General features: G+C 43.2%; 1 protein-coding gene across 1 annotated transcript in view; it reads left to right on the forward strand.

Annotated features, from left to right (window-relative positions):
* Positions 1–858: 858 nt before the first annotated feature.
* Positions 859–15,008, forward strand: part of COL18A1 (collagen type XVIII alpha 1 chain) — a 234,024-nt gene continuing 219,874 nt past the window's right edge. Inside the window, exons 1-2 of the mRNA XM_069733254.1 lie at positions 859–987; positions 1,254–1,318. Coding sequence (XP_069589355.1) covers positions 977–987; positions 1,254–1,318 — 76 coding nt within the window. The 5' untranslated portion in view covers positions 859–976. The remainder of the gene's footprint in view (positions 988–1,253; positions 1,319–15,008) is intronic.

The raw sequence follows: 15,008 nt of genomic DNA on the forward strand, positions 1-15,008 counted from the left end.
TTTCATTTATGTATTACTTTAGATTTTAGATTACCTATTAAAGGTTAAGTTTTATTAGGATCCAAAATTGCTATTGCTCTATTTAAATTCTATTAGATTACTTACCCAGCTATCACATATATTAGAACTATACATTAGATACAATTCCCGCACTTTACTCACTGTTTATCATGTTATTTTTATATAATTTATAATATATTTTATATTAGAACTATACATTAGATACAATGACAGCACTTTACTCGCTATGTATCATGCTATTTATATAATTAATAATATTTTTATATTAGAACTACACAATAGATACAATTCTGGCACTTTCTTCACTATTTATCATGTTATTTTTATATAATTTATATTAGAACTATATCTGCATTAGATACAATTCCAGCACTTTACTCACTATTTATCATGTTATTTTTATATAATTTATAATATATTTTATATTAGAACTATACATTAGATACAATGACAGCACTGTACTCACTATTTATTATGCTATTTTATATAATTTATAATATATTTTATATTAGACCTATACATTAGATACAATTACAGCACTTTGCTCATTATTTATCATGCTCTTTCTTATATCAATATTTTAGAACTACGTCTACTTTAGATACAATCCCAGCACTTTACTCAACACTGTATTTATCATGCTAATTTTTGTTTTTCTTCACGTGTCCTCACAAATGATCTTCCACATACCCTGACCTGTTCACAGCTCCTGTGCAGAGCAAATACTGGCAGCTAGTGTAAAGAATGCACTAATCAGCTCTGCCTTATGGAGATGAAGGGTGGAGGAGTGGGCGCTAGGACCCTGCAGACAGGAGCTCCAATGCCCTGCACCCTCCAGCCTTATCACAAAGCAGTGAGCAGTGTGAGTGTGTGCAGTGCAGAGAGTGTGTGCAGTGCAGAGAGTGTGTGCGTGCTCCAGGACTCCCCCAAGACCCCCTGACCTTCCACACTGGAGATGATTCTCAGGTAAGGAGCTGACACTGTCATTGTAGCAGAGCTTGTTGCTGATTTTCTGAAGTTACTTTATTTCCTGCTGGTATATGATGGGGTGCAGTGTTCAGGTGTGCTGTGTACTGCTGTCCGGCATCTTGGACCTTCCATGCACAAGTCCTTGGAGTCCACCACGTCTGTGCACTTATTCCTTTGTAGGATCTTTTTCGCCGCCTTGCCCTGTGTCCCCATATTCTGCCCATTCACATGTCACAATTCCTTAAGACCTTTCCTTTTTGCAGGTGTAAGACGTTCTTGCTGCTCTATGCTGCCTATCTGGGTCTTCTGGTCTCCGGCCAAGACAAAGGTAAGGAGAGCCCTTAGTCCACATCTCAGGCTGGAGAACAACTCTTTCATTCACTGGAGGCGTCTTTTCTTTTTTTTTTTTCCTTCTTGCTTTTGAATGTCTGGTGAAGTAAAGTACATTGAAACTTCAAGGAGTTATTTAAGGATTAGGGGAGGTGATGGTGTGGGACACTGAAAGAAGCAGTGGGGGTGGGGTGACACTCATGTGATGCCCCCTCTCGCTGGGTGTTCGCTGGCTGCTGCACTCACCCCTTCACCTGTTTTAGCCGGTTGGGTTATTTTACCAAGCGACACAAGTTCAACTTGCTTACAAGTTCAGTAAATGTTACGATATAATGAACTTGCGTGAAATTTTGCGTTGACCTGTGGAATGGGTGACCTGCAGATGGGCACCATCCGGAATCTCCGCAGTGATGTCACAGGGTCATGTTCTGCACATCCGCCACTTTTATGTGGTTCCATGCTACATGACATGTGTCGTGCTGGCAGCTAAGAAGCCATCCATAAACTCCACATCACTTTGTCCGCGGCGTGTTTGGAACATGCTTATTCTTGCTATGAAAAATGCGATAAACTTGATATAACATTTGCATTCATCGCCAAGATCCTCGCTGGTGAAAGGCCTCTGTAGACAGATTAGATTACGTGCTTTTCCTTTTATTATATTCCTGAGCAGTAAGGAGGAGTGAGCAGTAGCACCCCGTCATGGGCAATTTATTCTATTCTAACTGCAGTGTTAATTCCACCAGATTTGTGAAATGCGGTTTATAATCGACCACTAGGGGCAATTTGCTTGAAAATTAATTCCGAATTTTAATATTTTTGGAAGCATGAACTACAAATTACTGCAATAGTAACTAATGTGTGATGTAGATACTCAACCCAAGAAAATGAATCATTTTACTATGGGGAAATGGATATAGTTATAATACCACACAAAGTCCAAACCAAATTAAATAACATATGGTTGTGGCACTTTTCAATAGGCTATATATTTAATTGTATACCTTTCCAGTATGATGATAGCATGCTGAAATCTTTCTATGTTAAGCAGGCATTGCTGAACCTCAGAGGCGTATCTAGGGTTATGTTTCAAGGGGTTGAAACTTCTAAGTGGGCCCCTAACCAGGTAACCCTGATCACAACTATGGTTGTGCCCCCTAATAATGCACTCCCCATAGGACTCTATATAATAGAATGCACTCCCCATAGGCCTCCATATAGTCTAATCCACTCCACAGAGGCCTCCATATAGTATAATGCACTCCCCATAGGCCTCCATCGACTATATAATTGTCTAAGGGTCACTTCCGTCTGTCTGTCTGTCCTTCTGTCACGGTTATTCATTCGCTGATAGGTCTCGGCAGCTGCCTGTCATGGCTGCCGCGACCAATCAGCGACGGGCACAGTCCGATTAGTCCCTCCCTACTCCCCTGCACTCACTGCCCGGCGCCTGCTCCATAATCCCCTCCACTCACCGCTCACACAGGGTTAATGGCAGCGGTAACGGAACGCGGTGTAACGCACTCCGTTACCGCTGCTATTAACCCTGTGTCCCCAACTATTTACTATTGATGTTGCCTATGCAGCATCAATAGTAAAAATATGTCATGTTAAAAATGATTAAAAAAAACAAAAAACCTGCTATACTCACCATCCGCCGCCTTTCCCGCTCCTCGGGACGCTCCCGGGACCGCTCCATTGCAAGCGGCAGCTTCTGGTCTCAGGGCTGGTGTGCGACAAGGAGCTGCCGTGACATCACGGTCATGTGACCGCGACGTCATCACAGGTCCTGCTCACACCAGCCCTGGGACTGGAAGCTGCCGCTTGCAATGGAGCGGTCCCGGGAGCATCCCGAGGAGCGGGAAAGGCGGCGGATGGTGAGTATAGCAGGACTTCAACGGGCCTTCGGTAGGTGAGTATATGTTTTTTTTTTTTTAAGTCTCTATACTATCTGGCTCTGTGCTGTATACTCTGTCGTTGTGCAGTATACTATGTGGCTAGGCAATATACTATGTGACTGGGCAATATACTATGTGGCTGGACAATATACTCCGTCGCTGTGCAATATGCTCCTTCGCTGTGCAATATACTACGTGGCTGGGCAATATACTACGTCGCTGGGCAATATACTATGTGGACATGCATATTCTAGAATACCCGATGCATTAGAATCGGGCCACCATCTAGTATAATATAATACCCTGTCCAGAGGCATCTATATAGTATAATGCACTCCCCAAAGGTGACTATATAGTATGATGCAGTCCCTATAGGCCTCTATATAGTATAATGCACTTCCCATAGGCCTCTATATAGTATAATGCACACCACATTAGATAAAAAATACAATACTCACCTCTCCTCCTCGTTCCCCCGCTGCTCCGAGCACACGCAAGTCTCATAACAGCGGGCGCCATGTACTGACATCATCGCCCCCAATGTCAGTGTCTGCGTCATTGACGCCAGACGCAGAGGGGGTATGATGGGAAAATGAGCGTATTGCTCCTTGTCTCATCGTTGTACCGATACAATTGATCTTGCGATGATGGGTGGGAAGCCCAATGCTGGTATCGGGGGGCCCATAGTGACAGGGTGGCAGGGAGACTGAGTCTTCCCTGTTCTGCTGCAGAGTGTAACTTTTCAGAGCACCGATCTTTGGATCACTGGGAGGTTCCACCGGTTCAGACCCCAGCAATCCACAATTTTCCGCTAGTGAATAGGGGATAACTTGTCTTTTTGAGAACAACTTTTTAATATAAATATTAGATTTTTGTAGAGCAGCCTTGCTAGTTGTGATAGTTGTGAAGTGATCTATCAACAATTAGCTACCTGGTGGACTTGTATAGGAAACCAAGGATCTGATTAGAGGACTAATTTTCTGACCAATCCTTTTGTTTCCCATAGACATAAGTGGTGTCACAGGTATCTGGCAATCATTTAATAATGTATACTTGTATTCTGTATGGTAGTTATTTCTCAAATTGTACTTATTCATCGGTTGCATAATTCCCCTATTCTTCTGCCTACCCATACTTTATTATCTATTTGTTGAAATATAATAATGGAGTATTCTGGGTGATGTTTCCTGGAAAATTTCATAGAATCAGAAGCATATTATAGACTTGTAAATTCAAGAATCCATGTAAACCTGACAGTTAAAGGCAACCTGTCACCAGTTTTTCCCTAAATGAACTATCTCCACCACCTTTAAGTCGTCTTTACTAGAAATCCAGCAGCTGCTCATAAGTTCCCAGCAAACTTGCTTATCTAAGAAACTATCTACTATATAATTGTCTAAAGATCACTTCCGTCTTTCTTTCTTTCTTTCTGTCTGTCACGGAAATCCCAAGTCGTTGATTGGTCGCGGCAAAACGATCAGCGACCGGCACAGTCCAGCGGCTAAATGGCCGCTTCCTACTCTCCTGCCGTCAGTGCTCGCTCCATACTCAACCCCCCCTCCAGTCAGCGCTCACACAGGGTTGATGGCAGCGTTAACAGACCGCGTTATGCTGCTATGTAACGCACTCCGTTAACGCTGCTATTAACCCTGTGTGACCAACTTTTTACTATTGATGCTGCCTATGCGTCCAACAGTTATTATGAAACTGAAATAGCTGTTGCAAAAAAAAAAACAATTTTTATAAAACATTAAGCTTAAGATTAATAGTGGAGCCCAAACTTTTTCATATAACTGTACTTCGTGGGCTGTGCTATATACTACTTGGCTGTGTTTATATACTACGTGGCTGTGCTATATACTACGTGGCTGTGCTATATACTACGTGGCTGTGCTATATGCTACGTGGGCTGTGCTATATTTCTCTGCTGTATCTGTGCATCATGAATCGTGGTATGTGTTAAAGAGGGGGGGCCCACTGAGACTCTTTCGCCCAGGGCCCTCAAAAACCTGGAGCCGGCCCTGGCTTCACTGATTGGTCACGCCCGGCCGCGAACAATCAGCGACAGGCACAGTCCGCCCGCGAATTGGGGCGGAATTTGAACCACGCTTCGCTAATTGGTCACGGCCGGCCGGCTAAATCCTGTGTATTAATTGCATTATTCTGAAAACTTCATAAATAAACTACATACATATTCTAGAATACCTCATGCGTTAGAATCGGGCCACTATCTAGTTTTGTATAATCCTCCTTTGCTGTATGCTAATCAGTGTGGTCCTGCCCGATAGGTGTCATTGTTCTGTGCTTGGTGTCTCCTCTATCCCCGCAATCATCTGCCCTTCTGCCATGATTGACGTGGTTGACCTCTCCTACATCATGCACAATCTGTTCAACTCTCGCACTTACACACTAAAGAACAAGAACTGTGAAGACAAAATAGACTGATGATGTATGAGACGTCAGTCAGGATGATGGCCATGATAGAGGTGGCGTCAAGCACAATCCAGAGACACCCATCGTACCATACCGTGCGGTATTAGCATACAGTACACTAGGATTATAAAAGCTATTTTTCATCGATAGAATGCAAGTCTAGTTTTCAGTTCTTATTGAGTAGCAATATTGTGATATTTCTTACATTATTATCTATTATGCACCGTTGCCTATTATGCCTCATTGCTTATATATGCCTTTGTATGGTATTGCAAAAAGTTAGTCTGGCTTAACTTAATATTTTGGGATTCATTCTTTATCCTCTATCCATGAGATAGCAGATAATTACTAGTCGCTGGGGGTCCTATCTTTGGAACACTCAGAATCCCAAGAATGAAGGGTTTTCTCATCTTGAACGGAGAAGAGGTGTGCATAAGGGATAACTTCAAGGGATTGTCCTCTACTAGGACAACCCTTTCTTGTACTAAATGTTTGGCCCCAATAAAATTAAAAAAAGTATGCTCGCCTTCCATGCTGTTACCGTTCCAGCAGTGTCAGCAATCGCGGTCCTGCGGTGTTGTGATGCCTGGCGCCCAATCAGCACTGGTGTCACTGTCTCTGCTTTAGTACGGATTAATCCTGAAGAGGAAGTCGGGGATCAGCCACAGCCTGGACTTCTTCTTCATGTTCAATCAGTATGAAGGTGGAGACAGTGACGCCAGAGCTGATTGGGTGCCGCTCACAACACTGCAGGAGAGCCCCGAACCGCGAGTGCTGACACGGCTGGAACAGCAGCGATTGTGTCCAGTCAATGAGCAGGAGACAACTGATAACAAAGTTGTGCACTTTGTATAGTGGTCCAACATCCTTTTGCTAGGCAGAGAAATGTTGTATGCAACATTTTTCTTTCTGACACTGAAAGACATAAATTTGATCCCATAGAAAACTATGATGGTTTATATGATCAGTTTCCTTTTGGCGATTTTGTGCAAAGCAGAAGACATTTGTGAAGGCGACCCTAGTTAGTTTAGCTACATTGGTTAAAAGGTTTGTTCTCCCCGCTATATGTCTATATAGCCAGAAGTGGCTGAGATTGTAAAAATATCCAAGAAGGTGAAGATACGCTGTTTCTGCGGCTCCCATGGAAGTTAAACCAAGTGGATCATGTAACCCTGGTGTTCCCGTAATCCGGGTCACTTCTGGCTGCTGCATATAGACCGGTAGTCTCTTCAAATCCATGAATGTCTGAGAATGGAATTTCCCATTGAAAATAGCATAGTATGAAACCAGGCAACAATAGCCACCAGTCAAACCAAGTTAAAACCAGTGCGTGGTAGATCAATGTGTGCGCTTTTGTCTATAATTTCTGCTGCAAAATCTGCATTATATAGTTGCCTGATTCGACCATATGTATAATGATAATAATGAGCTTATTTAGTAGTTAATAATGAGGTGCCGTTATTTCAGCTATTCAGTTCTCCGGCAACTTTAAAGATGCCCTCCTATTAAAATTTTTATGGGCTAAATCTGTAGGAATGTACATGTAGTGTAAGTGTGTTTAAAATACTCACGGATCACGATCTTCAGTTTCTAGCACGACTCCGATCCTCTTCTGTGTTGCATGGCTGAAGTTCCGACACTCTGGATCTCACTGGGGTCTATGCGTGAGCCAGAAGTCATTTTCACAGTATAAGTCTATGGAGTGTCGGAATGAGGTTCCCTAGACTTACATTGTAATATTATCTTCCGCCTCACACATAGACACCAGTGAGACCTGGCAAGTCAGAATAGTCATCATGTAACTTGGAGCAGTGGTGGTAATAAGAGAAGATGGCAATCGATGAGTATATTAATGCACCTACAGTACATTTCCACAGGTTTAGGCCATAAACATGATAATGGGAGTGCTTCTTTAATGAAAACATACAACACAGATAACTTATTACTTCATGGTTATAAGACATTAGACCACCCACTATGATGGTAAACTATCTGCACTACATGTTACACATCTCAAGCCCTCCTAGCCCTAAATTCTATGCCTTTTGAGCATCTTGTTAAAGCTACGTGATCACCTGAATTACGGTATATGCACCAGAACATTTGCCATTACATGCCGGAGAGGCCATCATTACTATTTAAGTAGGCTACCAATCTTGTATAATGGCTCACGGCTTATTGATTTTAACAAGATCTTTTACATCGGCAACATAAAACAGTCGAATGTTTGTAACAGACCCATAAAATGGTTGAATGGGAGCAAAATTAGTACGGAATGAGCCAAGGATTTGCAGCACTATGCTTGGATCATAGTTTATGAGTTAGCAGTGAATTTTGGGTATATAATAAGTGCAGACAACTTTAGTGGCTTAGTCATCAAGCAAGCCGTCTGGAAGGGAAGGTAAAACTTTCTGCTAAATTCACACCGAGGAGTGTCAAGTGTTATCTTAAGTTTGCGCGTCTGGTGGAGTTTACCTTTGTGCGGTCTATCACTCTGATGCATTTCATTCTATGTTTACTGCAAAATACTTCTGATGTGTTCAATGATGACATCAGAGGTAGGAAAGACCCCCACACAGAGAAATATGTCGTGACCTAGAGTTTGATATAATCTATATGTGATATATGTGTATGGGAGGTCTATTTATTTGCCTTCAAGGCTCCCATACACAACAGATGTCAGCCGATTCCACTGAGGAAAAGTATGGAGGCCCGGTACCCATTAGACTTTCAGCTGAACCCACCAATATTAGTGGGTTCGGACGACTTTTGTTTAATGTGTATAGGGGGCCCTAAAAAAAGAAAAAAACTCTACTCTCGAGAAAGAGGCCCAATGCACTTATACAACTTATCCAAAGGCTGATAACCGCCTTTAATTAGAGCAGAGTTAGGTCCATTTAGCAAACCCAGGTTTGGATGTATCGGGACAATATAAAGTTCCTGGAAAAGTTAGGAGACATCTGTTAATCTGTATAGTATGCACTTCAAAAGTATTTCCTTAATTAGCAAAGACATTTTGGAGGGTGCAAACTGTGAAGGTCACCGTGCACCTTCAATAGTTTTTGGCCAGACAGAGTAGAAAGCCTTGTATTTCTTGAGAACGAAATAATTGGGCATTGACATTTTACAGGACTGATCCTTCTCTTCCCAAAATATGTGGAGAGTTGATAGATCTATGTATAAGAGTTGTCCTGCCAAAACTGGGTTTGCCAGCTTGTTGCTTATGCCTATGGGTAACAGTTCACAAACAATTATAAGTTGATATATAGCATGCAGCTTAATATTTTGTGAAACAATTGGAAGAGACAGACATATAGATCTCTCCATATAGTAACAGGTAAATCGGCCCATCTAGAGGGTGGCTGTATCTTGTGTAGGTCCTGGTCATTTTAGTCCCCTTCCTTACATGTAGCTATCGGTCTAGTTAAACCCTGAATTAGCACTAATTAATTGAAAGTAGTTGTTGTGTAGTAGGTCTTTGTTTCGAGCAGTTGGATATTTAACCCAAACATCAGTGTTCCCAAATCTGGACTAATCTCATCATCATTGTCTTTGTTATGACCCTTGCCATTTAATCATTTGTACCATATTTATTAGCCACAACTTATCTGTGTGATTGGAGAGTGGAGGTAAAGACTTTCGGAAATGGAGTCCACACACAGATATGCTCACTTGAAAATGTCTTTTGATGTGGGTTTTTTTTTCCTTTTTTTTTTTGTTAATCTGCAATTATCAAGCTGGGATTCCTGAGTAAGCATTCCTGGAGGAGGTACAGGCTGTGACATGGCCTGTGGAGTGAAGAATGTGAAGAATTGTAAACCTGTCCCCTCCATACTAAAGGGAAAAGTTTGGAATACAGATAATGGCATCATCTACTTCGTCCACCTTTGTTAAGAAGGGCTTTTGTCCTGCCTGCGCTGTTTCCCATTCTCCAATCAGTGCTGGGTGAGCTCTTCATTGTGGCTTCTTATTTGATGGACCCCTTGTTTTCATTATCTTGGAGTTGAACTAAAAGATTGTATACGTGTTAAAAATTCATGGATTACTATTTAAGTCTCTGTTCCCATTGAGTATTTTGAGGAGTTGTTTGGAGGTGACCCTCTCTTATCCTCCTTGAAAACTCTTCTAATTCATTTCAATAGGAAATCCACTTTTTTCTTCCCATGAGACTTTTTTTTTCCTGAAAAGCTTTTGAAAAATGCAGAGTTGGGAAAAAGTGCATGTCATTTCTTTGAAGCGTATCATGAAGGGAACGTCTCCAAACAACAAGGCACTGTCCAATCAAAAGGCTGCATAAGAAAATGCTCCAGGAGAAAAACCCTTAACCCCTTCCCGACCTTTGACGCATACGCTGCGTCATGAAAGTCGGTGCCATTCCGACCCATGACGCAGCATATGCGTCATGGAAAGATCGCGTCCCTGCAGGCCGGGTGAAAGGGTTAACTCCCATTTCACCCGATCTGCAGGGACAGGGGGAGTGGTAGTTTAGCCCAAGGGGGGTGGCTTCACCCCCTCGTGGCTACGATCGCTCTGATTGGCTGTTGAAAGTGAAACTGCCAATCAGAGCGATTTGTAATATTTCACCTAAAAAACTGGTGAAATATTACAATCCAGCCATGGCCGATGCTGCAATATCATCGGCCATGGCTGGACACACTAATGTGCCCCCACCCCACCCCACCGATCGCCCCCCCAGCCCCCCGATCTGTGGTCCGCCCCCCTCCGTCCTGTGCTCCGCTCCCCCGTCCTCCTGTCCGCTTCCCCCGTGCACCAATCACACCCCCCGCGCTCCAATCAAACCCCCCCGCACTCTGATCTCCCCCCCCGCACACAGCGACCCCCCCCCCGTGCTCCGATCCACCCCCCCCGCACAGCGATCCCTCACCCCGTGCTCCAATCCTCCCCCGTGCTCCAATCCTCCCTCCCGTGTTCCGATCCACCCCCCCATGCTCCGATCCACCCCCCGTGCTCCGACGCCCCCCCGTGCCCTGATCTCCCCCCCCCTTATACTTGCCTAGCCGCCCGAGGTCCGTCCGTCTTCTTTCCTGGGCGCCGCCATCTTCCAAAATGGCGGGCGCATGTGCAGTGCGCCCGCCGAATCTGCCGGCCGGCAGATTCGTTCCAGAGTGAATTTTGATCACTGAGATAGGTTATATCTCAGTGATCAAAAAAAAAATAATAGTAAATGACCCCCCCCTTTGTCACCACCATAGATAGGGACAATAAAAAAAAATAAAGAATTTTTTTTTTTTCACTAAGGTTGGGGTAAGAACTAGGGTTAGGGTTAGGGTTAGGGGTAGGGTTAGGGCTAGGGTTAGGGTTTCGGTATGTGCACACGTATTCTGGTCCTATGCGGATTTTTCCGCAGCGGATTTGAAAAATCCACAGTGCTAAACCGCTGCCGATTTATCGTGGATTTACCGCGGTTTTTCTGCGCATTTCACTGCGGTTTTACAACTGCAATTTTCTATTGGAGCAGTTGTAAAACCGCTGCGGAATCCGCAGAAAGAAGTGACATGCTGCGGAATGTAAACCGCTGCGTTTCCGTGCAGTTTTTCCGCAGCATGTGTACAGCGATTTTTGGTTCCCATAGGTTCACATTGAACTGTAAACTCATGGGAAACTGCTGCGGATCCGCAGCATTTTCTGCAGCGTGTGCACATACCTTTAGAATTAGGCTATGTGCACACGGTGCGGATTTGGCTGAGGATCCGCAGCAGTGTTCCATCAGGTTTACAGTACCATGTAAACATATGGAAAACCAAATCCGCTGTGCCCATGGTGCAGAAAATACCGCGCGGGAACGCTGCGTTGTATTTTCCGCAGCATGCCAATTCTTTGTGCGGATTCCGCAGCGTTTTACACCTGTTCCTCAATAGGAATCCACAGGTGAAATCCGCACAAAAAACACTGGAAATCCACGGTAAATCCACAGGTAAAACGCAGTGCCTTTTACCCACGGATTTTTCAAAAATGGTGCTGAAAAATCTCATACGAATCCGCAACGTTGGCACATAGCCTTAGGGTTGGGTTGGAATTAGGGTTGTGGTTAGGGGTGTGTTGGGGTTAGGGTTGTGGTTAGGGGTGTGTTGGGGTTAGGGTTGTGATTAGGGTTACGGCTACAGTTGGTATAAGGGTTAGGGGTGTGTTGGAGGTAGAATTGAGGGGTTTCCACTGTTTAGGCACTTCAGGGGGTCTCCAAACGCAACATGGCGCCACCATTGATTCCAGCCAATCTTGTATTCAAAAATTCAAATGGTGCTCCCTCACTTCCGAACCCCGACGTGTGCCCAAACAGTGGTTTACCCCCACATATGGGGTACCAGCATACTCAGGACAAACTGCGCAACAATTACTGGGGTCCAATTTCTCCTGTTACCCTTGAGAAAATAAAAAATTGCTTGCTAAAACATCATTTTTGAGGAAAGAAAAATGATTTTTTATTTTCACGGCTCTGCGTTGTAAACGTCTGTGAAGCACTTGGGGGTTCAAAGTGCTCACCACATATCTAGATAAGTTCCTTGGGGGGTCTAGTTTCCAAAATGGGGTCACTTGTGGGGGGTTTCTACTGTTTAGGCACACCAGGGGCTCTGCAAACGCAACGTGACGCCCGCAGACCATTCCATCAAAGTCTGCATTTCAAAAGTCACTACTTCCCTTCTGAGCCCCCACGTGTGCCCAAACAGTGGTTTACCCCCACACATGGGGCATCAGCGTACTCAGGAGAAACTGGACAACAACTTTTGTGGTCCAATTTCTCCTGTAACCCTTGGGAAAATAAAAAATTCTGGGCTAAAAAATTATTTTTGAGGAAAGAAAACGTATTTATTATTTTCACGGCTCTGCGTTATAAACTTCTGTAAAGCACTTGGGGGTTCAAAGTGCTCACCAAACATCTAGATAAGTTCCTTTCGGGGTCTAGTTTCCAAAATGGGGACACTTGTGGGGAGTTTCTACTGTTTAGCCACATCAGGGGCTCTGCAAACGCAACGTGACGCCCACAGAGCATTCCATCAAAGTCTGCATTTCAAAACGTCACTACTTCACTTCCGAGCCCCAGCATGTGCCTAAACAGTGGTTTACCCCCACATATGGGGTATCAGCGTACTCAGGAGAAACTGGACAACAACTTTTGGGGTCAAATTTCTCCTGTTACCCTTGGGAAAATAAAAAATTGCGGGCTAAAATTCATTTTTGAGAAAATAATTTTTTTTTTTTTTTTCATGGCTCTGCGTTATAAACTTCTGTGAAGCACTTGAGGGTTCAAAGTGCTCACTACACATCTAGATTAGTTCCTTTGGGGGTCTAGTTTCCAAAATGGGGTAATTTGTGGGGGATCTCCAATGTTTAGGCACACAGGGGCTCTCCAAACGCGACATGGTGTCCGCTAATGATTGGAGATAATTTTCCATTTAAAAAGCCAAATGGCGTGCCTTCCCTTCTGAGCCCTGCCATGCGCCCAAACAGTGGTTTACCCCCACATATGGGGTATCTGCATACTCAGGACAAACTGGACAACAACATTTGTGGTCCAATTTCTCCTATTACCATTGGTAAAATAGGAAATTCCAGGCTAAAAAATCATTTTTGAGAAAAGAAAAATTATTTTTTATTTTCATGGCTCTGCATTATAAACTTCTGTGAAGCACCTGGGGGTTTAAAGTGCTCAGTATGCATCTAGATAAGTTCCTTGGGGGGTCTAGTTTCCAAAATGGGGTCACTTGTGGGGGAGCTCCATTGCATAGGCACACAGGGGCTCTCCAAATGCGACATGGTGTCCGCTAACAATTGGAGCTAATTTTCCATTCAAAAAGTTAAAAGGCGCGCCTTCCCTTCCGAGCCCTGCCGTGTGCCCAAACAGTGGTCTACCCCACATATGAGGTATCGGCGTACTCGGGAGAAATTGCTCAACAAATTTTATGATCCATTTTATCCTATTGCCCATGTGAAAATGAAAAAATTGAGGCGAAAATAAATTTTTTTGTGAAAAAAAAAAAAGTACTTTTTCATTTTTACGGATCAATTTGTGAAGCACCTGGGGGTTTAAAGGGCTCACTATGCATCTAGATAAGTTCCTTGGGGCGTCTAGTTTCCAAAATGGGGTCACTTGTGGGGGAGCTCCAATTTTTAGGCACACGGGGGCTCTCCAAATGTGACATGGTGTCCGCTAAAGAGTGCAGCCAATTTTTCATTCAAAAAGTCAAATGGCGCTCCTTCCCTTCCAAGCCCTGCCGTGCGCCCAAACAGTGGTTTACCCCCACATATGAGGTATCAGCGTACTCGGGACAAATTGGACAACAACTTACGTGGTTCAGTTTCTCCTTTTACCATTGGGAAAATAAAAAAATTGTTGCTGAAAAATCATTTTTGTGACTAAAAAGTTAAATGTTCATTTTTTCCTTCCTGAAGGGTTAATAAACTTCTTGAATGTGGTTTTGTGCACCTTGAGGGGTGCAGTTTTTAGAATGGTGTCACTTTTGGGTATTTTCAGCCATATAGACCCCTCAAACTGACTTCAAATGTGAGGTGGTCCCTAAAAAAAATGGTTTTGTAAATTTCGTTGTAAAAATGAGAAATCGCTGGTCAAATTTTAACCCTTATAACTTCCTAGCAAAAAAAAATTTTGTTTCCAAAATTGTGCTGATGTAAAGTAGACGTGTGGGAAATGTTATTTATTAACTATTTTGTGTCACATAACTCTCTGGTTTAACAGAATAAAAATTCAAAATGTGAAAATTGCGAAATTTTCAAACTTTTCGCCAAATTTCCGTTTTTATCACAAATAAACACAGAATTTATTGACCTAAATTTACCACTAACATGAAGCCCAATATGTCACGAAAAAACAATCTCAGAACCGCTAGGATCCATTGAAGCGTTCCTGAGTTATTACCTCATGAAGGGACACTGGTCAGAATTGCAAAAAACGGCAAGGTCTTTAAGGTCAAAATAGGCTGGGTCATGAAGGGGTTTAAAAAAAAAAAAAAAAAAAAAAAAAAAAAAAATTTGAAAACTTCTTCAAAGCCGGTTCAAACTCCTCCAAAAACTCCCCAAGATGGGATTGTTTCCTAAAGAAGTTTCTACTTGAAAAACGTAGAATTTTTGACTCCTCAATAACCTCAAATCAAGCCATACACACTATATTGCTGTCAGCCCAATGATGCTTCAGCTGATTATTTGGCCAACTACCATCTCAGCTGTCTTCCATACATAGCAGTCGTTAGGCCAAACACTCCTGTGTTCTCCATGAGAAAGTCACCAGTTGCCATGTCGGCAGGCAGCTTGTCTCCAGGAGAACAGTGTGATAGACAGTCCAAAATTGAACAAGCCCAGCTGACATCTCCTGTAACAATCAGT

The sequence above is a fragment of the Ranitomeya imitator genome, chromosome 7 (assembly GCF_032444005.1).
Source record: "Ranitomeya imitator isolate aRanImi1 chromosome 7, aRanImi1.pri, whole genome shotgun sequence".
Classification (NCBI taxonomy): domain Eukaryota; kingdom Metazoa; phylum Chordata; class Amphibia; order Anura; family Dendrobatidae; genus Ranitomeya; species Ranitomeya imitator.